Consider the following 14,757-nt stretch of genomic DNA (forward strand, 5'->3'; position numbering starts at 1 on the left):
TTTCCTTATTGTAGATGTGTCAACAAAAATGTTAGCATGTGCCAGAGATTTCTGTATGTCTTTAGCTGACACTCTGAGATTCTTCTTTACCTCATGCAGCATTCTGCGCTGTGCTCTTGCAGTCATTTTTACAGGACGACCACACCTAGGGAGAGTAGCAACAGTGCTAAACTTTCTCCATTTGTAGACAGTCTGTCTTACTGTGGACACATGAACATCAAGGCTCAAGGAGATACTTTTGTAACCCTTTCCAGCTTCATGCAAGTCAACAATTCTTGATCGTAGGTCTTCTGAGAGCTCTTTTCTGCGAGGCATGGTTCACATCAGACAGTGCTTCTTGAAACCAGTAAACCCAAAACAGGTGAGTGTTTTTTAAGGGCAGGACAGCTGTCAGCAACACATCCAATATCATCACACTGATTGGAGTCAAGGTTGGCTCACTCCTGGCTCCAATTAGCTCTGGGAGAAGTCATTAAGCTAGGGCCTCACATACTTTTTCCTCCCTGCACTGTGAATGTTTACATGTTATGTGCAATTAAACCATGGCAACATCTAATGTTTGTGTAGTATTATGTTCAGCAGACTGTGTTCTTCTATTGTTGTGACTTAGATGACATTCAGAGCACATTTTATGCCCAATTCATGCAAAACTCCACGTAATCCCAAGGGGTTCACATACTTTTTCTTGCAACTGTATGTGTGTGTGTGTGTGTATGTATATATATATATATATATGTGTGTGTATATATATATATGTGTGTGTGTGTGTATATATATATAATATGGCCAAAATTGTAGCATTTCAAATATATGTCAATATATTTGGGAAGAATATTTTTTTAAATATTTTTCTTCCATGTGGGTAAAATGCTTATTTCCTGTGATCATCAGCTCTATCTAGTAACCATAATGAGGCATTTTCCTGAAATACATCAGTCAAAACAATACCACATTATGGCCAATAGATGGCGCTGTTGATCACAGTAAATAAACATTAGGCGCATCAGGGAATTATTTTTGAAGGATGTGCGAATTCTGAGACATTGACAGAGCAATTTTTTTTTATAAATAGTCCCCTTTATGCCATCCAGTTCGGGTTTACAGCTACACTACATGGTCAAAAATTTGTGAAAACCTTATCATCACACCTATATGAGCTTCTTGGGCTTCACATTCCAAAACTAGGGCCATGGTTTAAAGGCTGAAGGTTTTTTTACCTCCACACATTCTATGCATAAAGCTAAAAAACCTTTTATGTGCAGTATTCCCCCAGCCCCCTCTAATATTCACCTAAGCCCCCTCTGGATCCAGCAATGTACAGTGGAGTCTCAGCTATCCCAGAACTCCCTCTTCTTATTGGCTGAGAGCCATTGGCTCCCACTGCTGTCAATCACAGCCAGTGAGCCAATGAGATGGGAGAGGGGGCAGGGCCAAGATGTGGCTCCGTGTGTGAATGGACACAAGGAGCAGCAGGTGCCCCCATAGCAAGCTGCTTGCTCTGGGGGCACCTGACAAGAGGGACCCAAGAAGAGGAGGTTCCGGGCTGCTCTTTGCAAAACCACTGCACACAGCAGGTAAGTATAGACATGTTTGTTATTTTTTGATAAAAAAAAATAAGCCTTTACAAAATAGCCAAAATTCTAGCCACAAAAAGGGACACCTCCATATTCTATGTAGAGTGTCTAGATATTTTTGCCCACTCGATCAAAACATTTGTGAGGTCAGGAACTGATGTTGGATAAGAAGACATGGCTTGCCACTAGCGTTCAAATTATTTTCAAAGGTGTTCAGTAGGGTTGAGGTCAGGTACTGTTGGATGAAAACAACTGATCCTAAAGGTGTTCACAGTAGGGTCAGGTCCTGATGTTGAATAGGAAGACCCGATCCTGAGGTGTTCAGTAGAGTTTAGATCAGGTCCTGATGTTGGATGAGAAGACCTGATATTAGGTGTTTAGTAGGGTTATGGTCAGGTCCCGATGTCAAATAGGAAGACCTGATCCATAAGGTGTTCAGTAGGGCTGAGGTCACGTCCCGATATTGGATGAGAAGACCTCATCACAAAGGTGTTCAGTAGGGCTGAGGCCACGTCCCGATATTGGATGAGAAGACCTCATCACAAAGGTGTTCAGTAGGGCTGAGGTCACGTCCCGATATTGGATGAGAAGACCTCATCACAAAGGTGTTCAGTAGGGCTGAGGTCACGTCATGATATTGGATGAGAAGACCTCATCACAAAGGTGTTCAGTAGGGCTGAGGTCACGTCCTGATGTTGGATGAGAAGACCTCATCACAAAGGTGTTCAGTAGGGCTGAGGTCATGTCCTGATGTTGGATGAGAACACCTGATCCCAAAGGTGTTCAGTAGGGCTGAGGTCATGTCCTGATATTGGATGAGAAGACCTGATCACAAAGGTGTTCAGTAGGCTTTAGGTAAGGTCTTATGTTGGATGAGAAGGCCAAATACCAAAAGATGTTCTGTAGTTTGAAGTCAGAGCTCTGTGCAGGCCACTTGAGTTCCTCCACAAACTGATCCAATCTAGTCTTTATGGAGCTGGCCTTGTGCACCTAAACTCAATCATTTGGAGGCTTGCCCACATACCTCTGACCATATAGTGTACCACATCAATAAAAAGTGCTTGTAATCATCAGACTCATTCGCTGGCATATATATTGTCTCACATTTTGGAAAAGTTCCGGTACTTCCAAACAGTGATGGCTAATAATCATGGTTCATATCTTAGTGATATATGGTATTACTGCTCATGTGTTTGGTTCATTGGTGTGAACCACAAAGCCCTTCCGTAATGCAAATGATCCTATAACCCTGACGTCATCTATATTACCCGACTCAAGACAAAATGCTAGGGGTGGTTTATTACACGCATAGGGGTTGATTTACGAAAGGAGAATAGACTGTGCACTTTACATTCTGCAAGTGCAGTTGCTCCAGACCTTAGTAAATGAGCAGAAGCTCTGCTGACTTCCATCATCCAATCATGTCCAGGCAAAAAAGCAGTTTTTTTTTTTTTCATTTTCCTTGCACGTGATTGGGTATTCTTTGCCAAGTCAATCTTGACCTCATTTACTAAGCTCTGGAGCAATTGCTCTTTCAGAGGGCAACTGCACTTTGCAAAGTGCACAGTCTATTTGCCTTTAGTAAATCAACTCCATTGTTTTTTAAAGCCCAGTTGCAAAAGTCCACTAAATCTACAGTACGATTGGTGCATCAAAACAAAGGTGTACAAAGTTTTACAGTTCATTTCCATTAGAAAGCAGCCACAGCCTGTATAGAAAAGCCTGTCCCCTGCCAGTGTGCTGCAGACATTCCTGCAGAGGTCCGACATGCCCCCCCCGCTAAGTTAGAACTAAAACTCTCCAATCAGCAAAAGTCATGATCCCTACTAATTGGAGAGCTGTAGCAGAAGGGGCCTGTTGGACCTCTGCAGAGAGACCACTGCTTCCACGCAGGGAGAAAGAGTCCTTTTCTCGAGCATACAGACAGGGGAGAGGCCTTTCTGTGCACTTTTTTTTTTTTTATGCACCTGGAATGTATTTAACTGAGTTAGAGCTCATTTACCCTTGCGGTAGCCATTGTCTCTCTGAAAAAGCGATCCACAATGGATCACTTTATGAGGGTGGGTGGCAGGCAGCGTGGAGGCACAATGTCACCTCACTGCTGGTTATAACTTTAAATAGCCCCTACCAGTTGAATGCAACCAAATGCAGTTGCAGTGCAGCCCTATTCACTGGAATGGGAGAACTGCCCGCTGGAGGCAACATGGGCAGGGGCGGACTGACAACTCATGGGGCCCCCGGGCAACAGGGGATCATGGGGCCCCTGTGTCCTTGCCCAAACTCGAAAAAAGCCTATGAAAAAGGTATCAGGGGCATCTCATGGGGCCCCCTACTGACCCCGGGCCCTCGGGCAGTGTTTCCAAATGGTCAGTTCGCCTCTGGGCATGGCAATAAATCAGAGTCTGGAAATAGCATGAATTATCTTGAGATGTCAACATATCATACTGAAGGATTGTTCATTTTAAAGGAACTGAAATTGAGTAAACTGGGCTTATTTGGAGTAATCGAAGGTAATAAAAAGGTACCAGGGGCATCTCATGGGGCCCCCTACTGACCCCGGGCCCTCAGGGTTTCCAAATGGTCAGTCCGCCACTGAACATGGGATATACTTTTTGGCTTGGCGGCAGCATATGTATTCCTTCATCAGTCTGCTTCTGTAGCTTGAGGTGGGCAGTCGGAGGCAGTATAACCGCGGCCAAACCGCTTATTTTAGCACCCCCCCCCCCCCCCCCGGCCACAAGTCTGAGAGAAGCTTAAAACTGAGTGTTCAACTGGATATTAAAACTAATTTTCAAGAAAAAAACAAAACAAAAAAAAAACTCCCCCACTATTAAGGTGGGAATGGAATGGTGGGGCTTTTAGCAGGAGAAATATATAATTGCTCACATCCCAAAAAAAAAATTCCTAAAAATGATACTTATTTTATTCTGTAGCTTTGGATGTCAGACATTTGATACCAGCTTTACTTTAAAAAAAAAAAAAAATTCTTAAAGTTTTTTACATTTTTTTTTTTATTTTTTTTAGCATAAATATCAAACAGCAATACCTGATTACGTTACTGAAACCCACTTGGCACATCACACGTAAAAAAAAAAAAAAATAAAGTCTGTGGTTACAGTCACAAGGTCAAGTCCGGTCAAGCATATAAATCTTTTGCATTGTCCACAAAATATTTGTGATAAACAATTTTTTTCCCCGAAATTTCGAAAAAAAAAATCCCCGTCTACTCTACATCTGGACTGCCTTCTGCAGAAACATGGCTTCCATACCTGTGCAGTTAGTTTGGTGGGGGGAGGGTCATGGCCAGGTGCAGACTGACAACTCATGGCTCCCCCGGGCAATAGGGGGTCATGTGGCCCCTGTGTCCTTGCCCAAACTCAAAAGAGCCTATGAAAAAGGTACCAGGGGCATCTCATGGGGCCCCCTACTGACCCCGGGCAGTGCCGGCGTTTCCAAATGGTCAGTCCGCCCCTGGTCATGGCAATAAATCGGAGTCTGGCAATAGCATGAATTATCTTGAGATGTCAACATATCATACTGAAGGATTGTTCATTTTAAAGGAACTGAAATTGTGTAAATTTGGAGTAATCGATAAAAAAAAAAAAAAATTGCCTTCACAAACAAGGCAATTTTGTATATTAAATGAGAAGTGGACAATGTTAAAGGAACACACAAAAACAAATCTAATTTTCCCCTTATAAAAACATGGCAGTCATATACATGTCCCATTCACAGTATGGTGGTAGGGTTTTTTTTACTCATTGGGTATATTGGTGACTTACAGCCATCCATATAGATGGAGCGATTCTCTTTCCTGCACCCACAGGTTGCCGGAAAGAAAATCTCTTGATTCCCCCATCAACGGTCAGTGTTGATGGGAAAAATCTCTCCCGTGAAGCCATTGTGTTCTCTCAGTGGGTGGAGCCATCCCACAGTGATTATTGCTATAGCAGCTGGCAATAATCACATACAAATCTAACATGCTGGTTTTACCCAAGTTGACCGATCAAATCAGCCTGCCCATACATGGTTCGAATCTAAAACCTATAGAAGGGTCGAATATCAGCCGGTTCAGGAGGCACCGGACGATATTCAAACTGTGTGTAGGCTTTAGTCATGCAATCATGAAAGGTGAAAGGTAAACTATGTTTTATAAATCCCCTCACATTTGATTGGCTATTCAAAGTAAACACAGCTTAAATTGGCTCAGGGGACATTGGCTCATTCTCTACTTTTTTTTTTTTTTTTTCTAAAAAGCAAACCAACCACATTATCTCATTATTACAGCCGAGCGTGTGGCTAGATTCAGATAGATAAATGCCTGATTGAGTGCCGCGGTATTAATGTTTGCATAACGTGTTTAATGCCATTTAAAGCTGATCTCTAGGCAGATATACAATAATGAGGTCATCTCTCTGCTCACTCTGCTCTCCCTCCCTATCAGTGTGCTACTTGTTAGCAAATATGCATGCAGAACAATTGATTGGCTCCCAGACCTGCCTTTCCCTCTGCCATTCTGAGAGCTGCTCTATAGCAGATTGCAAGAGGCCAATACCAAATTCACTTTAGGTACTTGTTACATTGTAAATAATATATTGAGTTATATATTTAGGACTCCCACATGGAAGAAAAATCTATTTTTAAAATATTCTTCCCAAATATATTGACATATATTTGAAATACTACAATTTGGCCATATTCAATATATTTTTATATATATATATATATATATATATATATATATATACACATACATACATACATACATACACTGCATGTTGAAATGCGTTTTTTATATATTATAAAATATATGAAAAATATACTTTTTAAATATATTCTTCAGATTTTTTTTTACATGTAAAAAAGTAATTTTAACATATATTTTTACATATATTTGTAAATGCGTTCCAAAAATGTAGATTTGTATTTTTAAAGACATACAGTATATTTGAAATGTATTTTTAAAAAATATTTTTCATATATTTTGTAATAAAAATGCATTTCAACATACAGTGTGTGTGTGTGTATATATATATATATATATATATATATATATACACACACACACACTGTATGTTGAAATGCATTTATATATATATATATATATATATATATATATATATATATAATTTTTTATATTTTTTTTAATTATTATTTATTTATTTTTTTTAAATATATTGAATATGGCCAACACTGTAGTATTTAAAATATATGTCACTATATTCGTGAAGAATATTTTTTAAATATACTTTTCTTCCATATGAGTACCTAGTGTCATTAGGTTTGTATCTTTTATATCTGCCTGAAGTTCAGCTTTAATGTCCATCCTAAATAGAATCTTGCTCTCGGTGATATTCATCCAATGACCACAGCTTTCGGTTTTAAATTCTATGCATAAAAATAATTATTTGTACAGTGTAATGTCTCAAAACCTGAAAGCTGTGGGATTGAATTCTAAATTATATGACCAAAGGTTTTTGGACACCTGCTAGGTCCAACAGGCTCACCTACAGTATATGAGCTTGTTGGACATGCTCACCTATATGAGCTTGGTGGATATCTCAGTCCAAAGTCATGACTTTTATCGTGGAGTCGATGCTCCTTTGCAGCGAACCGCTCTTCTGGAAAGACTTTCAACAAGATTTTGGACTGCATCTGGGGGGAATTTGTGCCCTCTTAGCCAAAAGAGAATTTCTCAGGTTAGGTCCTGACTTTGGATGAGAAGACCTGGCTGACCATTGGTGTTTAAGATCTTCCCAAAAGGTGTTCAGAACACCTGAAGGCTCTGTGAATGCCATGGAGATTAATAGGAAATGGACCTTTATTTGTGGCAACAACAGCCTCCACTCTTCTGGGTAGGATTTTTGGAGTTTGTCTGTGCAAATTCGTGCCCATTCAGCCAAAAGAGAATTCATGAGGTCAGGTACTGCTGCTGGATAAGACCTGGTTCACCATTGGCATTCTATTCCATCCCAAAATTGTTCAGAAGGCTTCAGGGCTCTCTGTAGGTCATGGACATTAAAAGGAAACCGACCCCTCACATGTGGCTATAACAGCCTCCAACTCTTCTAGGAAGGCTTTCCACAAGATTTTGGAGCAGGTCTGTGGGAATTTATACGCGATGAGCCAGAGGAGAATTTGTGAGGTAAAGTACTGATGTTGGTTGAGAAGACCTGGCACACCAATGGTGTTCTAGTTCATCCCAACACATGGCTTTGTGTTGGCCATGGACATTAATAGGAAGTTGACCCCACATTTGTGGCTTTAACAGCCTACACTATTCTGGCAAAGCTTTCAACAAGATTTTGGAGTGTTTGTGGGAGTTTGTACCCATTCCATTTGTGAGGTCAGGTACTGATTTTGGACGAGAAGGCCTGATTCACAGTGGTCCGATTCATCCCAGAGGTGTCCAGTAGGGTGGTCAAAGATCTGTGCAGAATACTCGACACCAAGCTGGTCAAACCATGTCTTTTATAGAGCTGACTTTGCACACGGAACCACAGTCATGCTTGCACCATCTTCTCCAAACTGTTTCCGCAAAGGTTGGAAACCTACAATTGGCAAAAATATCTTTGTATGCCATATCATTAGCAGCACCCTTCACTGGAAATGCGTGAATGCCTTATTTTGGAGAGGTGTCCTCATACTTTTGGCCACATAGGTAGGTGTAAAGGTCAGATGTCCAAAAATTTTTGGCTGTATAATGTGTAATACTCAGGCACCTAAACAGCAAGTCATAGTCATTGTATGCGCAAATTTACTGTCCTGCTATGATATAAAAAGCACAGCACTAAGCATAACAATAGAACAAGCAAGATACCTCAAAAGCAAATTGTCAGTAAACAGCAAAGACACAAAACAGTGTTGTCGGTAAACATTTCATAGCAAAAAAGACATATTCATTGTGCATCATAAAAAGCAGTTTGGATATGTTTATATCATTGTCCGAAAAAAAGCAAAGACTTGTGCAGCATTTGTAAAAAGTAGAGACTATACTTACTATAGATAGAAACTTGTGTGAAAGGGGCGTGAATAGCAATGTTTTGGCAGAAAATCACAGCATATAGTATAGCACAGTAAAGATCAGATAAAAATAAGGTTTTGTAGGGACACCAGCCAGCAAAGGGAGAATTAAGTGTTGACGTTGTGAAGTTTGTTTGCTTTATGGTCATAAGCTAGATACAAATATGATGATTGAGCCTCCAAATATTGAGGTAAAGGTGCCAATAGATATGTTATGCACATTCAGAGATCCAAAGAAATGCATGTTAAGGCTGAGCATGCATGTTTATGTACTGGGTGGACATCCATGGCATTAATGTTTCCTTCATTCACTGGAGGACACAGCACAGGGATTATTGACATGTGGACACTCTGAAAATCAGAAAGAGGCATGCTACCCATAGTGGTTATACCCCTACACTTCCTCGGTGCGTACGGTCCCATCCTACACAAAGGTGTCCTGGCTTCTGATGGGAACATTTTTAGATAGATACATTGAGCCAGCATTCCAATATTCCGAGCACAGAAAAGAGCAACAAGGCCTGCAAAGACTTCCAGAATCCAGTACTTTAATTGTACTCATAGAATCCTTCCCAGGACTTCCAATTGTACTCGTAGAATCCTTCCCAGGACTTCCAATTGTACTCGTAGAATCCTTCCCAGGACTTCCAATTGTACTCGTAGAATCCTTCCCAGGACTTCCAATTGTACTCGTAGAATCCTTCCCAGGACTTCCAATTGTACTCGTAGAATCCTTCCCAGGACTTCCAATTGTACTCGTAGAATCCTTCCCAGGACTTCCAATTGTACTCGTAGAATCCTTCCCAGGACTTCCAATTGTACTTCTAGAATCCCTGCTAGGACTTCCAATTGTACTCCTAGAATCCTTCCCGGGACTTCCAATTGTACTAGTAGAATCCTTCCCAGAACTTCCAGTTGTACTAGTAGAATCCTTCCCGGGACTTCCAATTGTACTTGTAGAATCCTTCCCAGGACTTCGAATTGTACTCCTAGAATCCCTGCCAGGACTTCCAATTGCACTCCTAGAATCCCTGCCAGGACTTCCAATTGCACTCCTAGAATCCCTGCCAGGACTTCCAATTGCACTCCTAGAATCCCTGCCAGGACTTCCAATTGCACTCCTAGAATCCCTGCCAGGACTTCCAATTGCACTCCTAGAATCCCTGCCAGGACTTCCAATTGCACTCCTAGAATCCCTGCCAGGACTTCCAATTGCACTCCTAGAATCCCTGCCAGGACTTCCAATTGCACTCCTAGAATCCCTGCCAGGACTTCCAATTGTACTCCTAGAATCCTTCCCAGGACTTCCCACTGTACTCGTAGAATCCTTCCCAGGACTTCCAATTGTACTCGTAGAATCCTTCCCAGGACTTCCAATTGTACTTGTAGAATCCCTGCCAGGACTTCCAATTGCACTCGTAGAATCCCTGCCAGGACTTCCAATTGCACTCGTAGAATCCTTCCCAGGATTTCCAATTGCACTCGTAGAATCCTTCCCAGGATTTCCAATTGTACTCGTAGAATCCTTCCCAGGACTTCCAATTGTACTCGTAGAATCCCTGCCAGGACTTCCAATTGCACTCCTAGAATCCTTCCCGGGACTTCCATTTGTACTCGTAGAATCCTTCCCGGAACTTCCAATTGTACTCGTAGAATCCTTCCCGGGACTTCCAATTGTACTCGTAGAATCCTTCCCGGGACTTCCAATTGTACTCGTAGAATCCTTCCCGGGACTTCCAGTTGTACTAATAGAATCCTTCCCGGGACTTCCAATTGTATTCGTAGAATCCCTGCCAGGACTTCCAATTGCACTCGTAGAATCCTTCCCAGGATTTCCAATTGTACTCGTAGAATCCTTCTCGGGACTTCCAATTGTACTCGTAGAATCCTTCCCAGGACTTCCAATTGTACTGGTAGAATCTCTGCCAGGACTTCCCATTGTACTCGTAGAATCCTTCTCAGGACTTCCAATTGTACTCGTAGAATCCTTCCCAGGACTTCCAATTGTACTCGTAGAATCTCTGCCAGGACTTCCAATTGTACTCATAGAATCTCTGCCAGGACTTCCAATTGTACTCGTAGAATCTCTGCCAGGACTTCCAATTGTACTCGTAGAATCCTTCCCAGGACTTCCAATTGTACTCGTAGAATCCTTCCCAGGACTTTCAACTGTACTAGTAGAATCCTTCCCGGGACTTCCAGTTTTACTAATAGAATCCTTCCCGGGACTTCCAATTGTACTCGTAGAATCCTTCGCGGGACTTCCAGTTGTAGTCGTAGAATCCTTCCCAGGACTTCCAATTGTACTTGTAGAATCCTTCCCAGGACTTCCAATGGGACTTGCTGAATCCCTGTCAATACTTCCAGTGCTACTTGCAGAATTCCCTGCTGCGACTTCAAAATCCTTGCCAGCAGTTCCAATGTTTCTTGCAGGTTCTCTGTCTGGACTTCTAGAGTTCCCTGGAACGACACTAGATGTATTCTTTAACCAAAAGTGTATGTAATCTTTAGGCTTTGAAGTGGCTGTTGCTGCATTTTCCTTAAGCTATCTCTTGTTGCAAGAATCATTTTAATTACCTGGGGGATTGCCTGATCGTTGCTGACCCAGACTATTCTGTCTGCCAAGACCCTTGCCTAGACCCGACTACCCTACTGCCTGCCAAGACCCCTGCCTAGACCTGATTACTCTTCTGCCATTTGCCTACCAAGACCCATGCCTGGACCCGAATAATCTTATGGCTACCATCTTGTACTGCATTCTCCACACCATAGCTGTCCCTGTTTCTGCTATCCCTTGGTGGGATGAACCTGAGAGCATCAACCTGGAGGCAGTTACAGAGAAGTAAAGTGGAACCACTGGGGTCTCTAGCCCATCTCCAAGTTCAGGAGCTCTGGTGAAGAAAAACTGCCACCTAGGCCCTGTACCTAAGGTTAGTCTGTGCCATCTGCAAGGGTGGCACCATAACCCACTGCCTGCGTTGCACCTGTCAGTTCCAGAGGCCTTGGAGGTATGAGTGTGGAATGGCCTACTTGAACCATTCCTAGATGAATACACTCTGGTCCTGTTGCTCTTTTCTATCTCTTAAATAATCTTGGTGTGCTGGCTCATCATATTTTGTTAGTTTCTGGTGCCACCACCATCCATGCACCCAACCATTTTAGAGACCCTGGAGGTTAGAACTATTTCTAAAATGAGTCAACAAATCAAACCTATGCCTTAAAACATTTGGATCCTACTTTCCCTACCACAACTTTGGTCTTCCAGGCTTCCAAATCAGTGACATGGTCCTCCATCTACACCTATACTAAGTTTTATGGGGTGGATGTGCTTGCATAGGTGGAAGCTATCTTTGGTCATAAGGTCCTGCTCTGTGATCACTCATATGCTCCTTGGACCATAAGGACCTGCTTCCTTGCCTTGTTGGATGTACTTGGCTGCCCTGCTCTTGGGCATCCCATGCGTAAAGCATTACGGTGCTGTGTCCTCGAATAAATCCAGGAAAAATTAGGACATTTTGTACTCACTGTAAAGGTTTCTCTGAAGCTCACTGGAGGATGTAATTTTCTCCACTCTATGGGCGTTCTCTTTTAGATAGTTTGTGGACATAGTTGCGGGAAGTATGTTATACCTTCCACTGTTTTCGACAACTGAGCTCTAGAGCTGAGAGAGGTATAATCAATAGAGAGAGCTAGACCCTTTTTGATGTGCATAGTGTCCAAACATCTTGTAGTTGGTTGTAATCCCACACAAAGATTTATTGTGCTTTGTCTTCCTACGAGTCTCAAAAAAATGATTTTATTATGAGCACATTTTCTTTCTATGGACAGAGGGAACTTAGCTGATAATTTCCATTGAAATGAGATGGCTACGGATGTCTGCATAGGCTGGAAAACCTCCAGTAGACATCTGGCTATGATTGGCTGGATCAGGTGACAATCATTTCACATGTGGACACCTCTGTTGTACATAGTGATGAGCAAATCGATTGGCATGCAAATTGGGGAGCTGGTGAAATGCAAATTTTGTGATTCACCTCGTATGCAATATTAGAACATTTTCAGATAATTTTGTAAAATTTAACAAGTCACTATTGACAGAATGCTTGAGTTGTATGCTTCTATGCAGACCAGACAGATTATAATGGAGTGAATCGAAGGTCAGCAAATCGACGAGTCTCTGGATTTGAACATCACTAGTCATAAGCCCTGAAAACAAATAAGCAAAGTACCCTGTTAAGGGCAGATATCACAGTGAGCATAAAGAGAGAAACTCAGCAGCCTACAGACGTTAGATGGCCGCCGGCTGTGCATGCACGATCCGACCACAGATCGCTGTACAAGCATGCACGTTCACATCAAATGTGCGAGTATGCGCCTATGGAGAAGGAAGGGGGAACACTCTGCAGACATCCCTGGCACTGGCCTATCTCTGGAAAAAGGCTCTAAAAAGGCTCAGGCAGGGGATGTTTGCCACAGTCCAGGAGGACCTACAAAATTTTGAACGTTCCCTAACCTGACCATCAATGGATTCATCGAGAGAACATTCTCCTACATCTGTTGGAACCTTTAGACATCTTAAAAAAAAAAAAAAAAAAATTAATAACGGTAGGTGATACCTTGAGAAGAAACAGGTAACATGTCCCACACAAGTTAGGAGTCAAAAAGGAATCTTTTTTTGTAATTATTTTGGAATCATTCCCTTGATTGCTGATTCTCGGTTGACATAGGTTGCCCAGTACACCAGATTAAAGATTGCAAACAAGACTGGGAAGACAATGCGCGAGATCTTGTCAATGCGGCTTACGCTGTTGTAAGTCTTTTTGCCGTCCAATGACTTTAGCTCAGCGTGGGGTGGAGACAGAGGAGGAGGTGGGAGAGCAGCGTTCTTCGCAATTGTGGCCAAGGCCGGTTCCTTGATGTTCAGTGTGTAGGTAGTCCCCACTATGTTGTAGGTGGTGTTGGACTTCTTTGCCAGGATTATAGGTTCTTTTATCTAGGGAGATGGAAAACAGCATGCTTAGCTAATCAGTGCTGTCACACAATGCGACATTATAATGATTCACACTTATGAATGAATAACATTTGACCTAGAGAGAAAATAGCCAAATACCATCAAAATTTGCCCCCATTCATGCAGAATAAATGTAGGATGAAAACCTCTGGGAATGTTTTACATATACACCTCTAAACCTTGTGCTTTCTGCTATAGGGGGGCAGTTCTGTAAATCAATCAGATTTCTGCTAAAACCAATGGCCATTACCCCACACTCATACTACTAGTACTTTCTGCTACCTCCTCAAAAAAATCCACTCCCTTGTTCTCCAAGGCTGCTTTTCTGGTTCTACTCCTACCAGTCACAGCATTCTTCCTGTGTTGCCTATGACTCTCCACTTCCTCTTTCCATAAGGATCCTCCAAGATTCTGGTGTTCAGGCTCCTACTCTTCTTTACCTACTCCTCCTTCATTGGTCACTTGATAATCTCCCATGACTTCCAACATCATCTTTATGCTGATGACACCCAGATCTATCTCTCTACTCAACCTCATCCCCTCTGAAATTACTAACTCGGTGGGGATGTCATAACCCTTTTTCAAACCAAACTCATAATATTAAAGCCTCTCGTTCCCCACTTGTGTCCCCCTATCCAACTTTTCCATCAAAATCACTATAGGTATTAGTAGTCCCTTCACTCATGCCAAGGTACTAGGTGTAATACTAGACTCTGACCTTCCCTTCCAACCTCAAATTCAATCCCTGTCCAAATCTTGTAGACTTCATCTCCGTAACTGTTCCAAAATATGCCTCTTCTTAACCAATTAAAGCACCAAGTTACTCATTCACTCCTATATTATCTCTCACCTTGACTGTTGCAACCCCCTCCATGTTGGTCTACCTCTTCACAGGCTATCCCCCCTTCAGTCTATCATGAAAGCTACAGCCAGAATCATCTACTTTATGAACCTCTCAATGTCCACCACCCTATTTTGGCAATAATTACATTGGCTTCTAATTGCCTAACAATTAAAATTCAAAATACTTGTAATACCATGCAAAGTTACCTACAAGTCTGCCAGAGCCACATCACCAACCTCTTCTCAAAATATCACCTAGACTAACCTCTTTACTCCTCCAAAGACCTCCTGCCCTCTAGCTCCCTT

General features: G+C 42.1%; 2 protein-coding genes and 1 long non-coding RNA gene across 3 annotated transcripts in view; 1 reads left to right on the forward strand and 2 right to left on the reverse strand.

The window, feature by feature from the left end:
* LOC149438238 (uncharacterized) overlaps positions 1 to 14,757 on the forward strand; it is a 56,921-nt gene that overhangs the window by 25,440 nt on the left and 16,724 nt on the right. The window lies entirely within an intron of this gene.
* On the reverse strand, positions 8,315 to 12,204 carry LOC149438240 (uncharacterized). Its single transcript, XM_089660099.1, has 2 exons — positions 12,123 to 12,204; positions 8,315 to 11,057 (listed from the first exon to the last, which is right to left on the reverse strand). Exons 1-2 carry the CDS (start codon positions 12,202 to 12,204, stop codon positions 9,022 to 9,024), a joined length of 2,118 nt encoding a protein of 705 aa, XP_089516225.1. The 3' UTR covers positions 8,315 to 9,021.
* The window catches only part of LOC149438241 (gamma-aminobutyric acid receptor subunit alpha-3-like), a 79,999-nt gene continuing 78,484 nt past the window's right edge, over positions 13,243 to 14,757 (reverse strand). The window contains exon 11 of the mRNA XM_089660096.1: positions 13,243 to 13,590. Coding sequence (XP_089516222.1) covers positions 13,279 to 13,590 — 312 coding nt within the window. The 3' untranslated portion in view covers positions 13,243 to 13,278. The remainder of the gene's footprint in view (positions 13,591 to 14,757) is intronic.

Source organism: Staurois parvus, unplaced genomic scaffold, assembly GCF_062004578.1.
Source record: "Staurois parvus isolate SC_StPar_1 unplaced genomic scaffold, SC_StPar_1.0 ptg001201l, whole genome shotgun sequence".
Lineage (NCBI taxonomy): Eukaryota > Metazoa > Chordata > Amphibia > Anura > Ranidae > Staurois > Staurois parvus.

Bases quoted from the DNA above. Each gene is read 5' to 3' on its own strand.
- LOC149438240 (XM_089660099.1), bottom strand. From the start codon at position 12,204: ATGTCCACAAACTATCTAAAAGAGAACGCCCATAGAGTGGAGAAAATT. The intron at 11,058-12,122 runs GTGAGTACAAAA...GTGTCGTTCCAG, and splicing joins GCTTCAGAGAAACCTTTACA to GGAACTCTAGAAGTCCAGAC.